This window comes from Liolophura sinensis, chromosome 7, assembly GCF_032854445.1.
Source record: "Liolophura sinensis isolate JHLJ2023 chromosome 7, CUHK_Ljap_v2, whole genome shotgun sequence".
NCBI lineage: Eukaryota > Metazoa > Mollusca > Polyplacophora > Chitonida > Chitonidae > Liolophura > Liolophura sinensis.
The window spans coordinates 30085370-30110976 of NC_088301.1; the positions used below are offsets into that span (position 1 = coordinate 30085370).

Consider the following 25607-nt stretch of genomic DNA (forward strand, 5'->3'; position numbering starts at 1 on the left):
TCATAATAAACGACTTCATGAGAATGATTTGGGAACAGGATTGTGGCAAGATAGTCATGCTGACCAGCCTGATGGAGGATATGAAGGTACAGAGCCATTTAATATAGGATATGAAGGTACAGTGCCATGTAGTATAGGATATGATGTTACAGCTGCATTTAATGTAGGATATGAAAGCATGATTAGATGTGATTATAGGATACAAAGGTATGTGGTCATTGTAAGATATGTAGATATGTAGACAAGGGTGACAGTCCTACAGAAGGGAGACAACTCAGGGAGACAGCACAGTTAAGCACGTTCTGACGAAAATAATATTAACAAAAAAAGACGTCTACTCATGGCACTTTTTAGAACAAGGTTGCAAGTGAAAAGTCTTTATAGACAGATTGCCTACCTTTGAACACATATATTCATAGGGTATTCATACCGGTACCATTGTAAAATCAGTAGACCCTAAGGACATTTTTGTTATCACAAATTAATGTAGCAATCAAAATAACATTTAGCAAAGAACTTCTGCACCATACAACATAATCACAATACCTGCACAATATGTCTGAGTTTCTAATTCAAAATAAACTTTGAAAAAATTAACAGTAAGTAAACAAAACAACATAATTACGCACAAATAACATATACCAAGTTGGTGACTCATTTGCCACACCTGGTCACAGGGTAATCTGCAAAACATCATGTACAACGATCACACCCTCAAGCAAAAAAAATGTCATGCTCAGAAAGTAATTATCCCACCTTCACAATGCAATAGCCAACGATCTCATGCTAATATCCAACAATCATGTGTTTACTCAGCTGCAGTTAACTCCCTTTGTGTGCCTCTCTGATGTCCACTTGTTTGTAATGTAAACAACTGGATGATGGCTAGCTTCGCTATCAATGTACTAATTTTGATTTAATGTACTAGTTGAGCAAGTACCTTGTTTTTACGGTATAATAAAACACAGAGAGCGTGTGAGGATGAGGTATCAGGAATTGTCAGCTCTCAACAAGTGATATTCCTATCGTGCTAACAATTCCTGATATCCCATTCTTCGGCCTGCACTATAGGCCTATGTATAATATTCAAGGAGAGTAATGTATGATATGCTTGATATCATTTAACTCTATGAGGAAATGTGACCAGAGTTGTTGTCTTTGACTGTTTAGGCTTTTGTTGAGGCTCACTGTTAATTAACCTAATCTAATTGCTCAATTTCGATCAAACTATGTGTACCATCATTACATGACCACCAAGTCATGGACATTTTAAATGTCAGCAGTTCCGACGCACATCAGTTTTCCTTCCTGATAAATTCCAGTAGTATCATTTAAGGGAATTTTGTTCTGATCTATCATTAAAATTAATCAATATCATCAAACATGGAAGGAGAATTGCAGATTCCGTAAATTTGATTGCTATACATTACTCTAAATTCACTTCAGTGAAGTTGTTAAGATTTTTTTTCTGATCTACTGACCTAATTATTGTCATTAAATGACATCATTAAGACTATGCAAATTCACATCTGATTCATTTAGCTAATTTAAAGTCATTTATAGGGAGTGAGATTGATCACATACCTCAAATCTTAAGATCTGCAAGTGTATAAAGTGTCATGCCATGCATGCAGCACTTTTAGTGACAAATATCCGGAGCATCCCTTGGGGGAAGGGATTTGTATTGTTTACTGAATAAATAGGGGACAGTTTACTTGGTTAGTCATATGTTGGATTGGTAATTAAACACTGTGTTGAAGAATTTGTAAGCCTGTATCATGACGGAGGAGGCCCACCTGTCATATAGCTGCTGTGAAACCAACAGTACTTATCGTTGGATTTGAATCTGGGACCACATGTTGTCAAAGGCTAGTACAATTTTGTAGTTGCAGTTTAACTAGAGTATTATGACAGGTACAGTAAGGATGCGTTTGTATATAGTTTTGGGTTGTTTAACTTTTACTGGTAGAAGAAAGTACACACACCTATTAGGGGAAGCCACAAACCCCCATCGAATTCAGCTTGTTTGGTTTGAACGAGTAGTAGGAAGTTGTTAGTAGGAAGTTACCACACCTGGCTTGTCAGTTATATGAATTGTAAAACCAATAGATATATGAAATAAGGTATATAATACAGATGTAGTGTAGCCATGTAGAGTACATGTAGTGGAAACCACATAGCTAGTGTGAAAACCATTCATACTTTTTGGACAAGCTGGGTTCCTCTGGTCATACCTGGAAAGGTCTCCCAGCAAACTGCAGATGGTCGTGTGTTTTACCCTGGCTCTGCCTGGTTTCTTTCTATCGTAATGCTCGCCGCCGTTGTGTAAGTGAATTATTATTGAGTACAGTGTAAAGCATCAATGAAATAAATAAATGTTTTTTAGAAAACTTCATACATTAATCAGTGTGCAGGAGTAGTTTTATTGCTAATTTTGTTTTCAGAAAAAATGTGAGCAGTATTGGCCAAATTCCGGTTCTTTAGAGCTTGGCCTGATCACGGTGACTCTGTTGGATGAGGAGACCTATGCAGACTTTGTCATCAGGGTTCTGCAGTTGAGACATGCCAATGTAAGGCACAGCTTTGCCTTAAACGAGTGCATTGATTTTCCTTACTATTTATACAGTAAATTTGTCAACTTCAACCTCAAAAATATGACTTTCGTGTGGTACAGTGCCATACCCCCACATGCAGCTTGCACTTTTCTCTATAACATATCAAAAAATCAACTTAGCATGACCACTATTTTATGAGCTGTGGTTTGCTGGAAGTGAAGTGATAGTATTTTGTTACGTTGGTATCCTCCAGGCGAGTGGGAAGTAACACTGGCAAAAAAGTTTTCAGTTCTATCCAAAACAGGCAAATAATCTGATATATTTTTATTAGGTGCAAACTAACAAGGCAGTTATTTATTATGCATCAACAACCTAAACTGTCTGTGTGGCAGCACTACCCAATCAGTGCTTCTTCACTCTTCAGTTCGGAGGTAAATCTTGGACCCAATTGCCTGAATTGCGCATGTGTAACCTATAAGCCTACTTTATTAGTTACAAGGTTATTTAGGGATAGGATATGCAAATATATGGTTTCTTGCATACTATCTTTACTTTTTCAAAAGGCTGGTAAAGAAATGTAATATTCTACTTTCCACATCTCTATCTGTTCCAAAAATTAGAAGGATTAGGGTATGTAAAAACCAAAGAAAGGGCATGTAGATAGGGGAGATAACTCTGCTCAGTATTGGTGAACTTGATACATGTATATGTCTATATCTAGCAATTAAGAAATTGTCTTACTATTTGACAATATGTAGTTATTCTGTCAGGAACACGTACAAAGGACTTTATTCCGAGCATTGCTAAATGTGCTTTTATTTTCTCAGGAAAAAGGGAGAACCAAAACTGTAAAACAGTTTCACTTCACGTCCTGGCCTGACCATGGTGTGCCTTCGTTTGCCACACCTCTGCTGAACTTCCGTGAGAAGATCTTGACTGCTCGGTCACCTCTGAAAGGGCCAGTGGTTGTCCACTGCAGGTATATACACATATATGTAATATAACACAGAGGAATGAAAGCAGTATTCACTCAGCCCATCCTCTAAAGCTCAGCATACACAAGAGTTTAGGATGTCACTCATCTCCACTCCACTTGTCATACAGTGTTGCTCTGAGTCGCCATACAACTTTGGATTGAACCAGCACGCTGGGGTATAACACCAGTGAAGTGGCGTTGTTATTTGAGGTTGAGTTGAGTTGGATCTTAATTTCCCGTCTGTTAACTAGACAACAATTTTTTTAGCTCGCCTGTACGTACGAAGTAAGGATAGGTATTTTGAGAGGGGATCGGATGCTGTCAGTGGTAGTGGTACACAGATATCCCATCGTCCGAGTGGTAGTGGTACATAGATATCCCATCGTCCGAGTGGTAGTGGTACACATATATCCCATTGTCTGAATGGTAGTGGTACACAGATATCCCATCATCTGAGTGGTAGTGGTACACAGATACCCCATCGTCTGAGTGGTAGTGGTACACAGATATCCCATCATCCGAGTGGTAGTGGTACACAGATATCCCATCATCCGAGTGGTAGTGGTACACAGATATTTCATCATCCGAGTGGTAGTGGTACACAGACCCCATCATCTGTGCAATTTGCATGACAGGGACCAAGACGGTTTTTACCCTCATACTGGTACCTCAACGTTTTCCTGAGTCATTCACAGGGTTGCATGGATTGCCAAATGTAGTTCGTGATTTGCATGTCAAAAACCTCTGTGTTAAATTTGTGCATGATCTCCCCACAGTACTGTCTCTTATCACCGCAATGATTTACCACTCCATAACATATGAAGTCACTGCTCTGCAATCCTTCATTAAACATACGATGAACAGGCATAATTGTGACAGTATAATAATCTTGGCCTTTCTTGTTGATTTAATGGCAAGATCTCAGCACTGTCTAATTAGAGAATAATATCTATTTATGACAGTGTCATTCATTCTTAGACTACTATATTTTGGTTTAGAGGTCAATACTTGTGGGTGAGCTGAGACTGAAAAAAAAAAATAATAAAAGAAATAAAATTGTAATTCATCTTTTTGTTTTCTCCAATCTTAATATTTGTTAAGATCTTCCTGTTTTTTCAAGGTTCACCAACCACACAAATATGTCTTAAACAGCGACAGTTGATAGAACAGTCCAGAAATCAGATGATTTTTCAGTTCTGTTTTTTTTTTTTGTTGCTGGTGCGTCCTCCTCTGACAATAAAAATGTATCCATTCTGCCAATGAAACAAACATTTTTAATTGTGCGGTCCAAACCAACATTGTTTGTCAGTAAATGTTTCAAATAAGACGAGTAGCGCTGACGGTAGTATTACTGGGTACGGGAGGGGAGGTGCCTCCGTGGCTCAGTCGGTTAGCGCGCTAGCGCAGCGTAATGACCCAGGAGCCTCTCACCAAGGTTTGTCAGCAACCTGCGGATGGTCGTGGGTTTCCCCCGGGCTGTGCCCGGTTTCCACCCACCATAATGCTGGCCGCCGTCGTATAAGTGAAATATTCTTGAGTATGGCGTAAAACACCAATCAAATAAATAAATAATAAATACAGGAGGGGAAAAATAGCAGATTGTGATGCAATACTGTATACCCAATTATACAGTCAAGTTAACACAGATTTTCCTCCACATCAGGAGTGGTTCTTATATTTGATTGTTGGATTACCTGGAACATGTTAGGGTGTCAGAGACCGCTTCGGTGGCCTAATGGTTAGAGCATCCACCTTGAAGTCGGGAGACTCAGGTTCAAACCCGGATCCGGTCATCCCAAAGACTTTAAAAATGGTACTTGCTGCAGCCTCGCTTGGCACTCAGCACTTAGAGGTTAGAGCAAGGACACAGGACTGGTTGGCCCGGTGTCAGTATAGTGTGACTGAGTGGGGTGTCATGTCTGGTGTCTTCGGCATGATACTTAAGTACTGGCGGCATGGACTCACCCTGCCAAAAGACACATTATGTGTACGCATATCTAATGACTCATCATCTTCATATGACTGAAAAAGTAAAAGCATCCATGCATTCATTCATTTGTTAGGGTGTCATATAGTATGGATCTCTCTTTGCTACATGGTAAGGTAAATATTGGGCCCTGATGTTGTCAGGTTAGTATGGAGAAGACAAATGGGTTTCTCTGGAAGAAATGAAGGAGGGTGTTTGGATAGCTGAACTTCCAAGCAGCCAAATTTCTGTTGTCACTTACCATTGAACTTGTTGATGTCTGTTATCAGTGCTGGAATTGGTCGGACTGGTACCTTTATTGGGCTGGACTACCTGATAAACCAAGCTAAAAAGGAAGGACATGTAGATGTGCCTGCATGTGTGACTCTGATGAGGAAACAGCGAGTGAATATGATCCAGACCCAGGTGAGTTCATCTGCACAAATAACTGTGGACAGAGGTCTCTGTGCTCTAGTGGTTACCCAGTGACCCAGGAACCTCTCATTAATTTGATCGCTGTGAGTGCAAGACCACCGCATGCTGGCTTCCTCTCTGGTTGTACACGGGAAAGTCTGCGAGCACACTGCAGATGGTCGAGGGTAGAGCAAGGTTTCCTAACACCGTAATGCTGGCTGCTGTCATTTAAGTAAAATATTCTTGAGTGTGGTATAAAACGCAAATCAAATAAATAAATAACTAACTCTGAAGAGCTCTAATAATTGATGACTAACGGCGATTAAGCTTAACCCTGGCATTTCAAGCCATAACAATACATCATGGGTGAAAACGCTAAACGCACTAATCACCTTCATTTGGAGGAGGGAAATATTAAGGCTGACCATTGAGGTTGGTTCATATCCAGCCCTCGCTAATTAAACTGTAACTGAAAGTCATCAGATTTGTCAAGTACATGTGCCTTATGCAATAAAAATGCACAAAAGTGTGAGAGATGATGAGATGACCCACTTCCACCCCTAAATATGTTGTTGAACTGAAATAAAAAAGTAGACTTTTCTATTAACCTGATTGCATGTGCAACAATACAGAGTAGCATAGTGTGAATTTAGTTCATTTATTTATTTATTTGATTGAATATTTACCCTGCCAGCTGCTTTTAGACCTTCCCACATGCAGCTGGAAAGGAAGCCAGCATGAGCTGAACTCGCTGTGACAGCCATTAGTGAGAGGCTTTTGGGTTATTGCGCCCACCAGATAGAGTGTGTATACATGTATGTCTGAAGAAAAGGGAGAGAACAGTGTATTGTCACTACGTAGTAATAATTTACTCTTCATATTGTTGATAATGTAACATTGTTCTTTGTCTCTGTTCAGGAGCAGTACCAGTTTCTACACGAAGCACTTGTAGAAGCACTCAAACTCAGTGAGTGCTCTATTCCCTCAGCAGAGTTCCAGGCTACATACAAGAGCTGGGAGACCCCTGACCCCACCACGGGCAAGACTCCTTTGAAAGAGCAGTTTAAGGTATAGAACAGGCTTAAGTACAGCATACATATTTACACAAATAACATGAGGTTAAAATGATAATATGTTACTTAAAATTGGTATATGTGAAAACACCAAAATTATCTCAACGTTTCCAAAGACTAGGAATGATTAAAAGTGGGATATTTCTTGTATCTGAAGTATGAAAGTGTATGTTATAGTGGCTATTTTTAAGGCAGGGTCTTTGTAAAAAACATAAGAAATGTTTGATATTGTTGGTGTTAAAAAAGTGAATTTGGCAACTGTTTAAGTATAAATGGACGCGTTAGCGAAAGCAGACAACCTATGGTACATTCATACATTAAGTCTGATGAGTCCTTTACAGTTGATGTTAGCAATCCAAAGCAGGTGTCAGCTATCAGTGGCTGTTACCTGCACACACAACACCGTATATTCCGCTTGGTATTGGCACAGCAGCCACAGCTTCATGGTGATCACTGAAGCAGCAGCCACAGCTTCATGGTGATCACTGAAGCAGCAGCCACTGCTTCATGGTTATCACTGAAGCAGCAGCCACTGCTTCATGGTCATCACTGAAGCAGCAGCCACAGCTTCATGGTCATCACTGAAGCAGCAGCCACAGCTTCATGGTCATCACTGAAGCAGCAGCCACAGCTTCATGGTCATCACTGAAGCAGTAGCCATGGCTTCATGATCATCACTGAAGCAGCAGCCACAGCTTCATGGTGATCACTGAAGCAGCAGCCACAGCTTCATGGTGATCACTGAAGCAGCAGCCACAGCTTCATGGTTATCACTGAAGCAGCAGCCGCTGCTTCATGGTGATCACTGAAGCAGCAGCCACAGCTTCATGGTCATCACTGAAGCAGCAGCCACAGCTTCATGGTCATCAGTGAAGCAGCAGCCACAGTTTCAAAGTCATCACTGAAGCAGTAGCCATAGCTTCATGATCATCACTGAAGCAGCAGCCATGGCTTCATGGTCATCACTGAGGCAGCAGCCACATCTTCATGGTCATCACTGAGGCAGCAGCCACAGCTTCATGGTCATCACTGGAGCAGCAGCCACAGCTTCATGGTCATCACTGAAGCAGCAACCACAGCTTCATGGTCATCACTGAGGCAGCAGCCACATCTTCATGGTCATCACTGAAGTAGCAGCCACAGCTTCATGATCATCACTGAAGCAGCAGCCACAGCTTCATGATCATCAGTGAAGCAGCAGCCACAGTTTCATAGTGATCACTGAAGCAGCAGCCATTTTGTTATCACCTTAGTTATGGTTCTTGACAAAGTTAACATGCCTGGATGGTGAATGTGCGCTAAACCTGGAAAGAGGAAACTATTTGTCCATTTTCAAATAGTTCGCTTTCTCATGAATTTGGGTCTCGCGTGCCATTACTGAGTGGAATATTTGTGGGGTGTCGTTTGTGCAGGTGAACTGAGAGGTAAGAGCCACATGCAGCTGACACCCGATTTGGACTGTAGCCATTGTTTAGAAAGGATTTAGCAAACTTTGCGTGATACAGTCCCCAATTTTCTCCCCAATTCCTTCAGATACAGTAGAGAATATTTACTTTACTTCTCTGCCCCCTTTTCCCAAGAACAACACATTTTTTGACCCAACCCACCGCCATTTGGACAGGATGGCGAAGTGAAAACAGATACTGGGCCAACGAGAACAAAAATGGCATATGGCATGTACGCCAGGCAAAAGTACATCTTGAAGTCACACAGTATTTTTTACAGATATTACTCTTCGTGTTACTGAGCTGATCTAATCAAACAGATTAAAGGTATACCATGAGTAATGAAGAGACTGAACAAGGCAAATGTTTGGAACTTGTGGTTTTCTTTACCACGACAACGTGGAGAGTGACAGTTGCTATTCTCAGGCTGCCTTTTAAAATCAGTATTCAGTTTTGACCAATTTTTCTCAGAAAAGATGTGAAGAGAAAAAAGTAGTTTAAATTACTGTTTAAAGGGAAATTGGATCTTTTTAAATGAAAATGTTCAGTTTCCTACCACAAAATTGAGCTTTAAACTTAACCTTACAAACTGAATATCAAGCCGCAAAGTCCTAATATTATTATTGCATTCAGAAGATGCTAGATATGTACTCCTATATAATATTACATTATGTTTTTATATTATTTGGGGATTTTTTTTCAAGTGTATAATAAATTATTTTCTCCCCAGGCATTGCAGGAGATGACTGTGCCCCTGAGAAAGACTGATTTTAAAGCAGCTCTCCACCCTGAAAATAAATCCAAGAACAGAAGTGCCAAGATTTTAGCAGGTTCCGAACTTCTTTTAACTTTTGACACGTCAAATAAATCTTGTCTTAAAGCAGTGTTGCTGTTGTTGTGTATATCTATGTGTATATAACATTGTAAATAGGAAACATTAAAACTTACTGTTTACACAGAAAAATAATTTGGTACAATTGTAAATCTGGCCTAGGGTCAGAAGTCCACCAAAACTTGGTAATTCCAGATGTATCTCTCTCCAGGTAGTAAACCTAGTGTTTGGAAACAACCTTGAAAACAAATCATCAAAAACAGTGTCCAAAATTTGACTACCAGACATGGTGATTCTTTATAGAGCTGTTTGGTCGAGCTAAAAATGAATACAAACAGAGATCAACTAAATTTTGTGCATGTATACTCTTTAATAAGGAAGAATGTTAGCATTAACCCTTTGACAAAGTATCGTCAAAACTTATAGACATAAGGAATTCAAAATGAAGCAAATCTCATGAAGAGGTGAGGCAAAAGCTTATGAAAAATTGTCTTGGCAAAATGCGTTTTCGAACGCTGTATATTTATATTAACATTTAGTTTAATATTTAATAATTAATATTTCCACTGGTAAATAAAGGGTTTGAAAACTTTTTAGATGAACAACTGGAGAAGGGTGTATACAGGACAATGCTGTTTTGTTACTTTCAATAATCTTTAATACTATAATTTGCCCTTAACCAGAAATTTGAGAAACAATACTATAATTATAAAGTCAAAATAATACATGTGAAAAACACAATATTTAATAGGTCAAGAAGCCTGTCAGAGTTAAGGACAATGCTTGAAGTGTTTTCCATAGTATTATACCTTGTCCAGAACTCCTCTAGGTGAGGCCAGAACTCCCCTAGGTGAGGCCAGAACTGTAGATGAGGACAGATTGCTGAACCAGTGAACATTTTGTTTTACAGCCGATTCTAGCAGACCATTCCTGTCCACTCCAGTCCCAGGGGGAAGTGATTATATCAATGCCGTCTTCCTGCCTGTGAGTACTTGTAGGACATTTCTGTTTATCTCTGAAGCTCCATTTTAGCCCCACCTGTACGACTTATGGTGAGATACATGTATTGTGAGATAGGAAAAAGTAAGATATCAGTGTTTTTCTGGTTAGCTGAGAGGTGTATGGGACAGCGTATTATAGAAAATAGAAAGGTTATGTTTAGATCACAGATCATGGGCTTGAATTAGGGATAGAATTAACGTACATGTATATGGTAGCATATCATGAAAAGAGGGAATAGCAATTGGGTGATCTATGCTCTCTTGGTCCATGGGTCAGTGGGTCCAATTTGCTTATATCTTGAAAATAACTGGAGGAGAATCATGTAAGTAAGAGGTTGTACTGGGTATGGGAGACTTCAGGACTGATCAAGTATGGAGACCAGCTTGATTTGCATACTGAGGGTGGCATATTCAGTAAATTACGTTAAACCTATTGGTTATTGGTTTCTGTCATCTGAATATTATCCGATTGTTAGAAAGTTGTATGTGCAGGATAGTTTTGTGTAACCTCAGACTAATGTTAAAAACCAGCCTGACCTGTACATAAGAGATTGCATTTAACATGCCCTTGACTCCCATAGGTTGTGAGTCAGGTTTTGTGTAGGTTGAAGATTAGTTTTTAAATATAAGAATCATGTAAATGGAAGCTTCATTAAGTATATGAGCCCTCATACAGGATTCGAAAATCAGTTGTTTCATATTTAATGATCTGGGTGATTTCATCATTTCATTGGTTGTTAATATTTTGTATTGATGTTGTTGTTGTGCCCCTCAGATCTGCTCTGATAAAAAAAACTCCCAGAGGTGTGCATAATTTTTACACATTAAACAGTTTCCCTTGTTCTGATTAGTGGTTGCATTCCATGCTGCCTGTGTATATAACTGCTCCAAATATTGTTTGATTTGATAAAATCTTATGTGCAGTTTTACTGTGTAGACCCTTTGCTGAAGGTTTGCATATTTAGTGGCTTTCTTCATTCTTAGTACACGATTCTCGTTTTCCACGCTTCTCAAAATATTGTCTGAGATTAACAACAGTTTTCCTTTTTATGGATTTCTTTGATTCTGGTTTTTCTTTGGTTTGCCTGCAATAACGGATGAAAGATGTTGCCTGATGTTGATGAAATTTCTGTGCAGGCTCATTTTATAGACCCTCAGGTCAAATTAAAAAATCAGCTTGATTTATGCATAAGTTTTGTAAATTGTGTAACTTAGCATGGAATATATAATGAATGAAATTACCTGGTTATACCCTCTGAAGAGGAGGGTCATATTTTTAGCTATTACAGTTCAGGGTTTTAGTTATTTGCTCATATCTTGAAAACTAAATTCAGGAGAATCATGAAAGTGGTAGGTTACATGTTAGACTCTTGTGGATGATGCATACCTTTTGATCTGGTGAACATTTAATGTTCTGGATTTTACCTTCAGAAAATACATTGTATTTGAGCATACATGAATGATATGATGTATGATTATCAAATTAGAATGGATACTCACCATCTTTGATTGTGTCTCCATCATGGTGTTAAAAACTGAGCTTTTCTATTCAGTTCCTAGCTATATATGTCGTTAAGCATGTTAGAAGGTAAATTTTCAGCTTTTCTGTTAAGCTTCTATTTATTGGTTGTACATTTACACATACACTGTATACGTTAAAATTTCAGCTTTTCTGTTAAGCTTCTATTTATTGGATGTCCATTTACACCTACACTGTATATGTTAAAATTTTAACTTTTCTATCTGGCTTCTACATATATTTTGCAAGTTTACTAACTGCTGAATCAGACAGGATTCTATGAATTATCAATCCTGTTTGTCATTTCTGTTATGGACACTTTGACCTTTTTACATTGAAAACCACACCTCTTGTTGGTTCTACCCTAGTCCCTTAACCTTTTTGCATTTGGCAGAGCAATGTTTAGTGTGATTGTGCTACTTCGGTTGAATTGACCACTTTCAGGGCTTCACCAAAAGTGGAAGTTTATCAGTCTACACAGAGTAATGCCTTCAGAATATGCTTGAGTTAAAGGTTGAAGAAAACACTTAATTGTTCTTGCCACAGTGATTTTATAGCGAGGAAGTGAGAACTGATTATCCCAGTCCAGGGTCCAGTTGTTTTTTTAAGACTGACATGTAAAATCAGACTTAACTTTAGGCCAAATCTTCAGTTTTGTATCTGGCTAAAAAAAACAATTGAGTAAAAAAAATTATTAAATGTGAACTAAATCTGTGGCTGTTACAATATGACTTTGGGACAGCTACATTGGCTGCTGAGTTTGGCTAAAATTTTTAGCATAAAATACGACTTAATAGCAGTATTAGCTAATACAGTTTTGAACTACTCAGTCCAGGGGTCTGAGGCCATTCCTTTCTGTGTTCCTGATTTGGGTGAAATATTGCCGGTTATGATTTGAAGAATCGAATCGAGAAAGGATTGTTCAGATATCTAATGTTCTAATCAACAGAATGCAGAGATGCTTACCACATTGTAATACCTTAAATACTTACAAAGCAAACATAATACAATATATGTGTACCCTTAAATACTTACAAAGCAAACATAATACAATATATGTGTACCCTTAAATACTTACAAAGCACACATAATACAATATATGTGTATGCTTCATTATACATGTTAATTATCATCACCATAGGGAAGTTCATCTAGACTGTTAAGCTGTATTTAATATTTATGAAACGTCCTGGATTTATGGATTTGTGAAACCTTGTGAAGAATCTTAAGGGAGCTCATCTGGCTGTTTAAGTTGCACAGCATTTACTTGCAAGTGCCAAGTGGCCCATTCACAGTTTAAAAACATTTCATTGACTTCTAAATTATTTCCACTGATATCAGGCATGATATTTTTGGCTTTCTTCCTGTTTAAGAATGAACTCCTCCATTTTGCCCAAAAATTTGTTAAAAACAAGTTCTGGAACTAGCTTAGAAGGCTAGTGCTGAAAATGACAAAACTACTAGATGTGAGAGATGGTTTCTGCATTCTTCTCATCATTGTGATCATAGCCCAAAGCATTAGTTTGATATTTATCAAATTCTGAACTTGACAACCCTAATTCCTCAGCCTTTTCGCATATGAAAATGCAACTTTCAGTGCAGTCTGTGCCTATTCGTCATTTCATTTTGGAGGCAAAGCTACATTGGTTGGATTTGCCAGTTTCAGGGCTTCACAAAAAGTACAATTTTATGAGTCAACGCAGAATAATGCCTTGGGAATATGCTTGAATAAACGCCATGCAAACATGCGAAAAAGGTTGAAGAACTGCAGTAATTAGGACATTCATGTACTACACACTTGGTAGACTGTTTAGATTTTTGTAAATGTAGGGTGAGGAGTAACTGAGCAATGTGTGAAGTAAACACACTTTTGTTCATCAAAGCACAGACATACTGGCTATGTGAATTCATTTTTCAATTGTCCTGGACAACAGATTCTGAACTTTAAGTAGTGGACTACTGGCATTTAAAGAGATAATTTATGCAGATGAAATGTTACAACAATGGCTCTTTTATTTTCAGTTTAGACAGTAATATTTCTCAGATTTATTATAAGATATATTTATAGCTCAAAAAGGTTTGCACTTAAGAGTTAAAACATTGTGGGTAGTGTATGTGAATGCTGTCATAGTTTTATGAAATCTCATATTTTTGTTTTGTTATTATGCACAGGCGTATAAAATGAAGAGAGCCTTTATTCTGACTCAAACGCCCCTGCCAAATACAGTACTAGATTTCTGGCGGCTTGTTTTTGAGCAAAATGTCAGCTCCATAGTTATGCTCAATGTCCTGTCTAAAGACAAGCCAAACAAGGTAAGTCGCTGGATCTGTTAGTTGAAGCGGTGCTGTTGGAATGGTACAATCCAGCCCTCACAGGTTCAGATGCATCTTTAAGTCAGTACATTTATCCAAAACCTGCCTAATTTTTTTCCATGTGCGCCAGGTTTTTTTCACTCTATCAAGGGCAAGCCCTCCACATAGCATGTCTGGCATTTTCAACAACAGCACATTTCATTTTATTTACTGATTTAGATTGTGGGAAATAGCTCCTAATATTTACTGCTTCCTTCTTCATGGAAAGTCTGAAATGGTGCAAGTATCAATGTACAGTTACAACATACACTGTAGCTAGGCCGAACAGCCAAAACTTGTGTTTAGTTTGATGTATAGCTTTATATTTGACTATAACTTTTGACCACTCTTGGGTGTTTGTGTTGTTTTTAACTTTTTCTTAATCAGACCTGTTATACAATGTAAGTGAGCGTATAGTACATAGGTTAAATAGTTGTATGGATCTGCATGTTCTTGTCTTGGCAATGGAGCACCTGGCCACGGGATCATGAAGCAGTTTTACCTTAATCATTAGACTTTTTATGTTCCTCTCCGCTATTTTATCTGAAATTTTTTTTACAGGAACTTACGCTCTCAAGCAATATTTTGACCTTGTTATGGAAGAATTAACAATTTTAAAGTGATTTGAAATTTTGACTTAATTCTACATAATCGTTTTGTGATCCTGGGGCCTGGACTCCTTACAGGGCCATACAAACCAATAATCTGTATATGTTCAGTTTAAGAATTGTCTTTTATGCTCCTTGTGTAATTTCTCTCATCCCAGCATAAGATGTTTTAGTGTGGGGAGCAAGTCATATTTAGTTATGTGTCAGATATTGTTGCAGTGTGGTTATGCGATTCTTGTTGTGTTGGACAGTCGGCAGTGAAGTACTGGCCAGAAAGTGAAGCAGAGTTTGGGCCATTTCTTGTGGAGACTTTGGAGATAGAAGCAGGGGACATGTGTGATGTGAGGACACTACAAATAACCTACAAAAAAGAGGTGTGTATGTCATTCAGTTGTAAATCCAGTTGTTAACAAATTGATTATCCTTTGGATAATATGACCATTTGGACAATAATCCACATGGTCACATGCTTCAGGCATCTGTATGCACCTTTGAGTTATCCTTGTTATCTCTTGTGTGTAGCCACAAGTTTGTCTCTTGCATGTGGCCACCTGTGCAGCTCAGGTGTGTCTATTGTATGGGCCACCTGTACACCTGGGGTTTGTCTCTTGCGTGAGCCAACTATATACTTTAGGTTTGGTTGTTGTATGGGGCCACCTGTGCGCCTAGGGTTTGCCTCTTGTTTGTGGCCACCTGTGCACCTAAGGTTTGCCTCTTGTATGGGGCCAACTGTGAACCTAAGGTTTGCCTCTTGTGTGTGACCACTTGTACACCTCAGGTTTGCCTCTCATATGGGACACCTGTTCACCTGGGGTTTGTCTCTTGCGTGAGCCAGCTATGTACCTTAGGTTTGGTTGTTGTATGGGGCCACCTGTGCACCTAAGGTTTGCCTCTTGTATGGGGCCACCTGTGCACCTAATGTTTGCCTCTTGTATGGGGCCACCTGTGCACCTAAGGTTTGCCTCTTGTGTGTGACCACCTGTACACCTCAGGTTTGCCTCTCATATGGGTCACCTGTTCACCTGGGGTTTGTCTCTTGCGTGAGCCAACTATGTACCTTAGGTTTGGTTGTTGTATGGGGCCACCTGTGCACCTAAGGTTTGCCTCTTGTGTGTGGCCACCTGTGCACCTAAGGTTTGCCTCTTGTATGGGGCCAACTGTGAACCTAAGGTTTGCTTCTTGTGTGTGACCACCTGTACACCTCAGGTTTGCCTCTCATATGGGACACCTGTTCACCTGGGGTTTGTCTCTTGCGTGAGCCAGCTATGTACCTTAGATTTGGTTGTTGTATGGGGCCACCTGTGCACCTAAGGTTTGCCTCTTGTGTGTGGCCACCTGTGCACCTAAGGTTTGACTCTTGTATGGGGCCACCTGTGCACCTAGGGTTTGAGTCTTGCATGGGGCCACCTGTGCACCTAGGGTTTGACTGTTGTATGGGGTCATCTATACTCACTTCAGGTTTGTTTTTTGTGTGTTGCTACCTGTGTACCTCAGGTTTGTCTCATGTATGGGGATACCTCTACACCTCAGGTTTCAATCTTTGTATGGGCCACCTGTACACTTGCAGTTTGTTTCTTGTAAGAGGTGACCTTCTGCACCTCGTGCATCTCTCTTGTATACACCAGGTTTGCCTCTCATATGGGACACCTGTTCACCTGGGGTTTGTCTCTTGCGTGAGCCAACTATGTACCTTAGGTTTGGTTGTTGTATGGGGCCACCTGTGCACCTAGGGTTTGAGTCTTGTATGGGGCCACCTGTGCACCTAGGGTTTGAGTCTTGTATGGGGCCACCTGTGCACCTAAGGTTTGACTCTTGTATGGGGTCATCTATACTCACTTCAGGTTTGTCTTTTGTGTGTTGCTACCTGTGTACCTCAGGTTTGTCTCATGTATGGGGATACCTCTACACCTCAGGTTTCAATCTTTGTAGGGGCCACCTGTACACTTGCAGTTTGTTTCTTGTAAGTGGTGACCTTCTGTACCTCGTGCATGTCTCTTGTATACACCAGGTTTGTCTCTTGTATGGGGCCACCTGTGCATCCCCGTTTTTTTTCCTGTTTTGGGCGACCTGTGCACCTCAAGTTTGTCTGTTGTATTAGGGCCACCAGTATGTACACCTCAGACTTGTCTCTTGTATTTGGGCTGTCTGTATGTACACCTCAGGTTCGTCTCCTGTATAAGGTCCACTTGTACGTATGCAGCAGGCTTGTCTCTTGTGTAAGGGCCACTTGTACATACTCCGCAGGCTTGTCTCTTGTATAAGGGCCACCTGTATGTACACCTGAGGCTTGTCTCTTGTATAAGGTCCACCTGTATGTACACCAGAGGCTTGTCTCTTGTATAAGGTCAACCTGTACGTACACTGCAGAGTTGTTTGTAGGATAAGGTCCACCTATACGTACACCAGAGGGTTGTCTCTTGTATAAGGGCCACTTGTATGTACACTGCAGGCTTGTCTTTTGTATAAGGTTCACCTGTACATACACCTCAGGCTTGTCTCTTATATAAGGTCCAGCTGTATATATGCCTAAGGCTTGTTTCTTGTATAAGGTCCACCTGTACGTACACCTCAGACTTGTCTTTTGTATAAGGTCCACCTGTACGTACACCAGAGGCTGATCTCATGTATACTTCACATATGGGAGACTCCCATCCTATAATAGAAAAAATAACAATAACTAAATGAAAAATTGTAGCTAATGTCTGACTAATAGCATGGTAACATGATATCAGTATATTTATTGATATATATATATATATATATATATATATATATATATATATGTATTGGATTGATGTTGTACCAGAAAAAATGTTTCACTTATAACTGGTTGTCAGTTTTATTTCTGGAGGAAATTGGATTGCTTGGATAAACCATAAATGTTGCTGAGGACATGTGAAATACCAATAAATTACACCATATTAGGGATGGAAGACAAGTGGCCTTTACAAAATGTAAAGGTTTTAGTGATACATAGGTGTATATGTATTAGCTGATAACAAATCCTACATGTATGCATCAAGGGATAAATGTATGTGTTTCAGCTTTACATATGCCATGTACATGTGTACTGGGTACCTGTCTTGTCATTTCTTGATATTTGTTACTGCAGGAAGACAAGAAGTTTACAATCAAACAGTTCCTGTGTAAGTTTTGGTCAGATGGCACCCTGTCCTCCAGTGTATCAACTGGAATCCTGTCTGTACTGGAAGAAGTGGAACGCTGGCAGCAACAGAGTCAGAACAGGCCAATCCTAGTTCACTGCCTGTGGGTATACCTTACATCATAGCTCTACATTATAAACTACATCTTGTAGTTATAACACTACATCTTAAACTACATCTTGTAGTTATAAGACTACGTTTGAGTCTGCAGTCTGTAGTTATTTGTTTATTCGATTGGTGTTTTATGCCAAACTCAAGAATATTTCACTTATATAATGGCGGCCAGCATTATGGTGATAGGAAACTGGGCAGAGCCCTGGGCAAATCCGTCACCATCCACATGTTGCTGACAGACCTACAGCCTGTAGCTATTACTCTACATTTGAATCTACATCCTGTAGTTATAATCTTACGTTTAAATCTACAACCTTTAGTTATAACCCTACCTTTGAATCTACAGCATAGTTATAAACTTACATTTAAATCTACGTTCTGTAGTTATTACCCTTCATCTAAAACACACAGCCTGTAGTTTTAACCTTACATCTGAATTTACAGAGTGTAGTTATAACCCTACATCTGAATCTAATCTGTAGTTATGACCCTAATCCACAACCTGAAGTTATTGTACTACATCATAACCCTAGAACCAGTCCCACAGCCTGTAGTTACAACCCTACATCTGAATATAGCCTGTAGTTAATCCCTAATCTACAATGTACTACATCATAACCCTAGAACCAATCTCACGGCCTGTAGTTACAACCCTACATCTGAATATAATCTGTAGTTAATCCCTAATCTACAACCTGAAGTTATTGTACTACATCATAACCCTAGAACCAATCCCACAACCTGTAGTTACAACCCTACATCTGAATATAATCTGTAGTTAATCCCTAATCCACAACCTAAAGTTATTATACTACATCATAACCCTGGAACCAATCCCACAGCCTGTAGTTACAACCCTATATCTGAATATAATCTGTAGTTAATCCCTAATCTACAACCTGAAGTTATTGTACTATATCATAACCCTAGAACCAATCCCACAGCCTGTAGTTACAACCCTAGAACCAATCTCACGGCCTGTAGTTACAACCCTACATCTGAATATAATCTGTAGTTAATCCCTAATCTACAACCTGAAGTTATTGTACTACATCATAACCCTAGAACCAATCCCACAGCCTGTAGTTACAACCCTACATCTGAATATAATCTGTAGTTAATCCCTGATCTACAACCTGAAGTTATTGTACTACATCATAACCCTAGAACCAATTCCACAGCCTGTAGTTACAACCCTACATCTGAATCTAATCTGTAGTTAATCCCTGATCTACAACCTGAAGTTATTGTACTACATCATAACCCTAGAACCAATCCCACAGCCTGTAGTTACAACAGTACATCTGGGTATAATCTGTAGTTAATCCCTAATCCACAGCCAGAAGTTATTATACTACATCATAACCCTATATCTATATTTCCAAATCTACAGCCCGTAATTATAACCATAATCCATAAGCTGTAGTTATAACCTACATCTGGAATTTACAAAGTGTAGTTGTAACCTTAATCTAGAGATCTAGTTATAATATTCCATTTTATTCCAAAGTCTGGTAAACCTAATCCACAAGCTATAATTATTATGCTAATCGTCAGCCTATAGTTGTAATGCTAATCCACAACCTATACGTGCATTTATAATCCTGCCCCCTAATCCAGAGCCTGCAGTTATAATCTTAAATTTTAATCTGGATCCAGATAAACCAAATCTGTAACCTATAATTATAACCCAAGTCCATAGCCTGCAATTGTAATTATACGCAGTGAGAGCAAGCCAAGGCTTATCCACAAACTAGAAGAGACTTCATTGAGTACTGATGGTGTTTGATAATGCTAGAGACCTCCAGTACTGCATCCAGAAACCAGTCCACAAGTGAGCACACTACTGCTTAAGACTGCAGTATTGTACTGTATTTGTGCAGGCACTTTGATACTGTGCTGACTCCACATATTGGGTATGTCTATTTGGTCCTATTACCAAATCTCTGTATCTCAAAAAGTACAGCATATATTGATCTGGAGTTTTACCTGCATGTAAAGAACAGTGGCACAGTGTTCCACTGCTGATGCTCTGTGTGCGTATTAATTACAGCAAATTACCAAATTCATGATTTCAGTACTTTATGTATTGAGCTGAAGTTTGGCATTCATGTGTTAAATCTAAGTTAGAAGTCCGTCTAATGTCATTGTCTGTACTAGTGAAGGTTGATGGGATATGTATCGTCATGATCACAGAGACGGTGTTACAAAGAGTGGCTTGTTCTGTGTGGCCTCGTCTGTCCGAGAGCGACTAAAGGTGGACCAAGAAGTGAATATCCTGCAGACTGTCAAACAGATGAGGATCCACAGACCTGAAATCATCACAGATCTGGTACAGTACACTGTTCATGAAAGATTCACTTCAACATTGTTGAGGATGTACAGCATAAGCATCCAGTCTTGTGTCTGCATGTATGAAGGTGTGGTGTGTGCCAGATGTCGTGAGATGGGTGGTGTGTGACAGATGTGTGTGACAGATGTTGTGAAATGAATGGTGTCTGGTGGATGTGTGTTGCAGATGTTGTGAGATGGGTGGTGTCTGGTAGATGTGAGTGGCAGATGTGAGATGAGTGGTGTCTGGTAGATGTGAGTGGCAGATGTGAGATGGGTGGTGTCTGGTAGATGTGTGTGGCAGATGTTGTGCGATGGATGGTGTTTGACAGATGTGTGTGACAGATGTTGTGAAATGGGTGGTGTGTGACAGATGTTGTGAGATAGGTGGTGTCTGGCAGATGTGTGTGGCAGACGTGAGATGAGTGGTGCCTGGCAGATGTTGTGAGATGGGTGGTGTCTGGAAGATGTGTGTGGCAGATGTTGTGCGATGGATGGTGTTTGACAGATGTGTGTGACAGATGTTGTGAAATGGGTGGTGTGTGACAGATGTTGTGAGATAGGTGGTGTCTGGCAGATGTGTGTGGCAGATGTGAGATGAGTGGTGCCTGGCAGATGTTGTGAGATGGGTGGTGTCTGGCAGATGTGTGTGGCAGATGTTATGAGATGGGTGGTGTTTGACAGATGTGTGTGGCAGATGTTGTGACATGGGTGGTGTTTGACATGTTGTGAGAAGGGTGGTGTCTGGTAGATGTGTGGGTCCGATGTCATGAGATGAGTGATGGGTGGTGTGTGACAGATGTTGTGAAATGGGTGTTGTCTGGTAGATGCGTGTTACAGATGTTATGAAATGGGTGGTGCTTGACAGTTGTGTGTGATAGATGTTGTGAAATGGGTGGTGTCTTCCAGATGTGTGTGGCAGATGTTGTGAGATGAGTGGTGTCTGGCAAATGTTGTGAGATGAGATGGTTGGTGTTTGACAGATGTGTGTGGCAGATGTTGTGAGATTGGTGGTGTTTGACAGATGTTGTGAGATAGGTGGTGTGTGATGCATGTATGGCAGATGTTGTGAGACTGGGGGTGTGTGATACGTGTATGGCAGATGTCATGAGACTGGTGGTGTGTGATATGTGTATGGCAGATGTGAGACTGGTGGTGTATGGCAGATGTGAGACTGGTGGTGTGTGATACATGTATGGCAGATGTCATGAGGCTGGTGGTGTGTGATATGTGTATGGCAGATGTCCTGAGACTGGTGGTGTGTGATATGTGTATGGCAGATATCGTGAGACTGGTGGTGTGTGATATGTGTATGGCAGATGTCCTGAGACTGGTGGTGTGTGATATGTGTATGGCAGATATCGTGAGACTGGTGGTGTGTGATACGTGTATGGCAGATGTCATGAGGCTGGTGGTGTGTGATATGTGTATGGCAAATGTCATGAGGCTGGTGGTGTGTGATATGTGTATGGTAGATGTCCTGAGACTGGTGGTGTGTGATATGTGTATGGCAGATATCGTGAGACTGGTGGTGTGTGATACGTGTATGGTAGATGTCCTGAGACTGGTGGTGTGTGATATGTGTATGGTAGATGTCCTGAGACTGGTGGTGTGTGATATGTGTATGGCAGATGTCGTGACTCTGGTGGTGTAAAGCAGATGTTGTGAGACTGGTTGTGTGTGATATAGGTATGGAAGATGTCGTGAGACTGGTGGTGTATGGCAGACGTTGTGAGACATGGGTTGTGTGGCAGACAGTTGTGAGACTGGTGGTGTCTGGCAGATGTGAGACATGGGTTGTGTGGCAGATGTTGTGAGGCATGGGTTGTGTGGTGGACTTGGTATTGTTGTGGATGTAGTTTTGTGGCTGGGTAATGGTCACGTGGCAGGGTCAGGGTTACATGTGTGGAGGGATTGCGGTCACGTGTGTGGGGGTCACTGTCACATGTGTGGCAGTCAAGGGAGGAGTCACATGTGTCAGGGTGGTCATGTATGTGATGTGTGAGGTGGATCTTGTGGCAGACTGTGTTTGATAGATCTCATGGCAGGGGTGGTATGTGGCAGAGGTGATGGTAGTGTGGGAGTGATGTAGTGTGATGAGTGGTGTGGGACTGATGTGTTATGATGAGTGGTTTGGGACTGACATGGTGTGATGAGTGGTGTGATGAGTGGTGTGAGACTGATGTGGTGTGGGACTGATGTGGTGTGATGAGTGGTGTGGGACTGTTGTGGTGTGATGGATGGTATGAGACTGATGTGGTGTGATGAGTGGTGTGGGACTGATGTGGTGTGACGGATGATGTGGGACTTGTGGTGTGGGACTGATGTGGTGTGATGGGTGGTGTGGGACTGATGTGATGTGGGACTGATGTAGTGTGGGACTGATGTGGGACTGTTGTGGTGTGATGGATGGTATGAGACTGATGTGGTGTGATGAGTGGTGTGGGACTGATGTGGTGTGATGGATAGAGTGGGACTGATGTGGTGTGATGGATGGTGTGAGACTGATGTGTTGTGATGAGTCATGTGGGACTGATGTGGTGTGGGACTGATGTGGTGTGATGGGTGGTGTGACAGGCTCACTGCCACATCCCTGTGTGAAATATACATAAGCTCTAATAGTCACCAGACAACAGTATTGAAGCAGCTATAAAATTTAATGTTTATTGTACTCTTTTAGTTGAAGGCTATTGCTGCTGTTTGGAGAAGCCAAATTCAGACATGTCTAGCTTCTTTGATTAGGATATTGAAGTACAGTTAACATGTAAGGAGGATTTAACTGTCCATCCTGTACAGACATAATGCTGTTTGTTTGTGTGTCCAAGGGGTTGTCACCACCTGTAGTGTGTTTTCACTCTCGTCTGGGAGATGATTAAAGCTAAAAAGTCCAAAAAACAAATAACTAATTTTCACTGATTTTGCCGAAGGGAAATATGGTAGGACTGGAACTCGGAGAATGAAGTAAAGAAACATGTAACTAAATATTATGAATTTGATAACAGATCTAATGTTTTTAACATTTACAGGAGCAGTTCAGGTTTCTCCACAAACTTGTCTTGGCTTACTTGGAGAGCTTCCAAACTTACTCCAACTTCAAATGAATCCAGTCAGGACTTTCCTGGAGACTCGTTGGGGCTCTCTTCTGCAGGTTTTGTAAAATTGACTGCATAATATTGACTTTGATTTCTTTACATGATGCTCTGTATGCATATATTTTTTGCTTTCACCTCAGTTTGTAAGGATTGTAATTATTTTAAAAAATAAATATTATATCTATTATATATGGTATTTCATATAAAATATTTGGTGTACAAATCAGTTCTTAATATTTTTATTAAACTATAGTTTTAAATTTTAAACTATTGTCAATTGCTCAGTAGGTTTTAGTTATTCTTTTCTGTTGTTATACCCTTGTAAAACAGGGCAAGGATTATATCTTCGCAATTTCCATTATTACTTGATCCCCTTCTGGTGCTGGAGGGTGCAATATGTGTAGAACCCCTCGGGGGGGGGGGGGGGGACAATCATTCGATCGTTAAACAAATTTCCATTTGTTTTTGTGAACACAATCAGTCCCATTAAAAATTGGTATGTAATTTGACGGTGACAAGTTACAGATGAAGTTGGAGTTTTGTGTTACATGGATATTTCTTTCATTTTCAACAAAATTATTTGCTGTTTTTGTCCAGTTGTACGCTTTAGCATTTGAAGCATGGTACATAGTTTCACCAGGTTTGGGGACATTTTTTCCGTTTTCCACCAATGTACAGCTGATGTACAGCTGATGTCCATGCCGTGTTATCTGTCTGTTCACATAATGATTGCTGTATTACAGACATGGTGATGTATATACTCTAAATATTTCCTTTACAGATCAACTTTGATGTTGATTTTAATCATTTTTTTGCCTGATTATTGCTCTTTTGTACAATGACAGTTTTGAAGACTTTTTGTTAGAAACCATCATGTCAAATAGTAATAGGCTAAAAAATGCATTTGGCTCATTTATGATACTATTAAAGGTGTTTATTAAAGTTATTTGTATGCATCTGTGGCATAGAGGTTCATGGCATTGTTCTCTGCTCTTATTACGTCCTTCTGATCCATTCTGAAAGCTTAGACCAGTTTGGGACGATCAGTATACTCTCAAAATGCTTGTTCAATTAACCCACTAATTTATTCTGTGCTTGTCTTAGCATGGCTCGATGTAGCCAGTCAGCTTTGGACTTCAAATACTCATTCACAAACTCTGAATGTATTTTTGACTGATCATGCAATGTGGCCATTCTTGCCCAGACATCTGTCAGTCAGACTTGTCTCTGTTTCGCATCACTCTGGTCAGTAACTTTTGAAATCTTTGTATATAACCATAACTTCTACATTTTTATACTAGCACTGGACTGCATTTGTCTGCTGTGGGAAAGAACCTTTGTACTGAATTGTTCATGCTAGATTTTATACTAATGTCATTTGTAGCCCATGGGCCTGAGTGGGTGTGGCCATGGTGCATAAAGGGTCTTGATGCTTGAGTTCAGCCATGTACCAAGGGACCAGTGCCTTGGATATCTGTGCAGTGATTTTGCTGACTGATAAATGTCATTATAATATGTAATATTTAAATGCTGCAATATATTAAATATACTTTTTTGAACAAAACTTAAATCAAAATATCAGTAAGGGTTTTCAGATCTGTGTGTTCATCTCCATTGTTGAAGAGTACTGTTATTAAAGTCAGATTTAATATCATTAAATCTGTTAGTGATATATTTTTTGTCTTTTAGCTTTCAGGTAGAGCATATGAACGTTATGTAAACAGTTTTTTCACACTGCTTAATTGTTAATAAAAAATAAAGATTTTTAAAATATAGACTTGAAAAAAATAATGTTTGCTGCAAATTTTTGACTATGACTGAACTGTGGGGCTACCTAAAAGAACAGGGAACCCGCTGTCACTTAATCGCTATGAATACTTTCTTGGGAGATGTGAAGTTTCTTGTTAAGAGCGACATACATGTATATTCATTCCAGTGAATCATGCTTCACACATCTACATGATATGTGTAGGCCTATGGAAGTACTCATTACTGTTAATATTTGGACATTTTTTCGGCATTATTATGTGTATTTTAGAAAAGAACCTTCATTATGTAATATTTGAGATATTTTTTCATTTCTGTACTGCATACATGTACATTTGCATTCAATATTTTGAAGTATATGGAATATGTGTTTTTTTTCCATTATCTATTCAGTTAAC

At 39.8% G+C, this 25607-nt stretch overlaps 1 protein-coding gene across 1 annotated transcript; it reads left to right on the forward strand.

The window, feature by feature from the left end:
• On the forward strand, positions 1 to 25035 carry LOC135469995 (receptor-type tyrosine-protein phosphatase U-like). Its single transcript, XM_064748676.1, has 12 exons — positions 1 to 86; positions 2445 to 2570; positions 3383 to 3534; positions 5788 to 5923; positions 6830 to 6979; positions 9160 to 9259; positions 10172 to 10245; positions 13954 to 14094; positions 14993 to 15115; positions 17854 to 18008; positions 20216 to 20351; positions 23377 to 25035. Exons 1-12 carry the CDS (start codon positions 18 to 20, stop codon positions 23449 to 23451), a joined length of 1437 nt encoding a protein of 478 aa, XP_064604746.1. The 5' UTR covers positions 1 to 17; the 3' UTR covers positions 23452 to 25035.
• Positions 25036 to 25607: the final 572 nt, after the last annotated feature.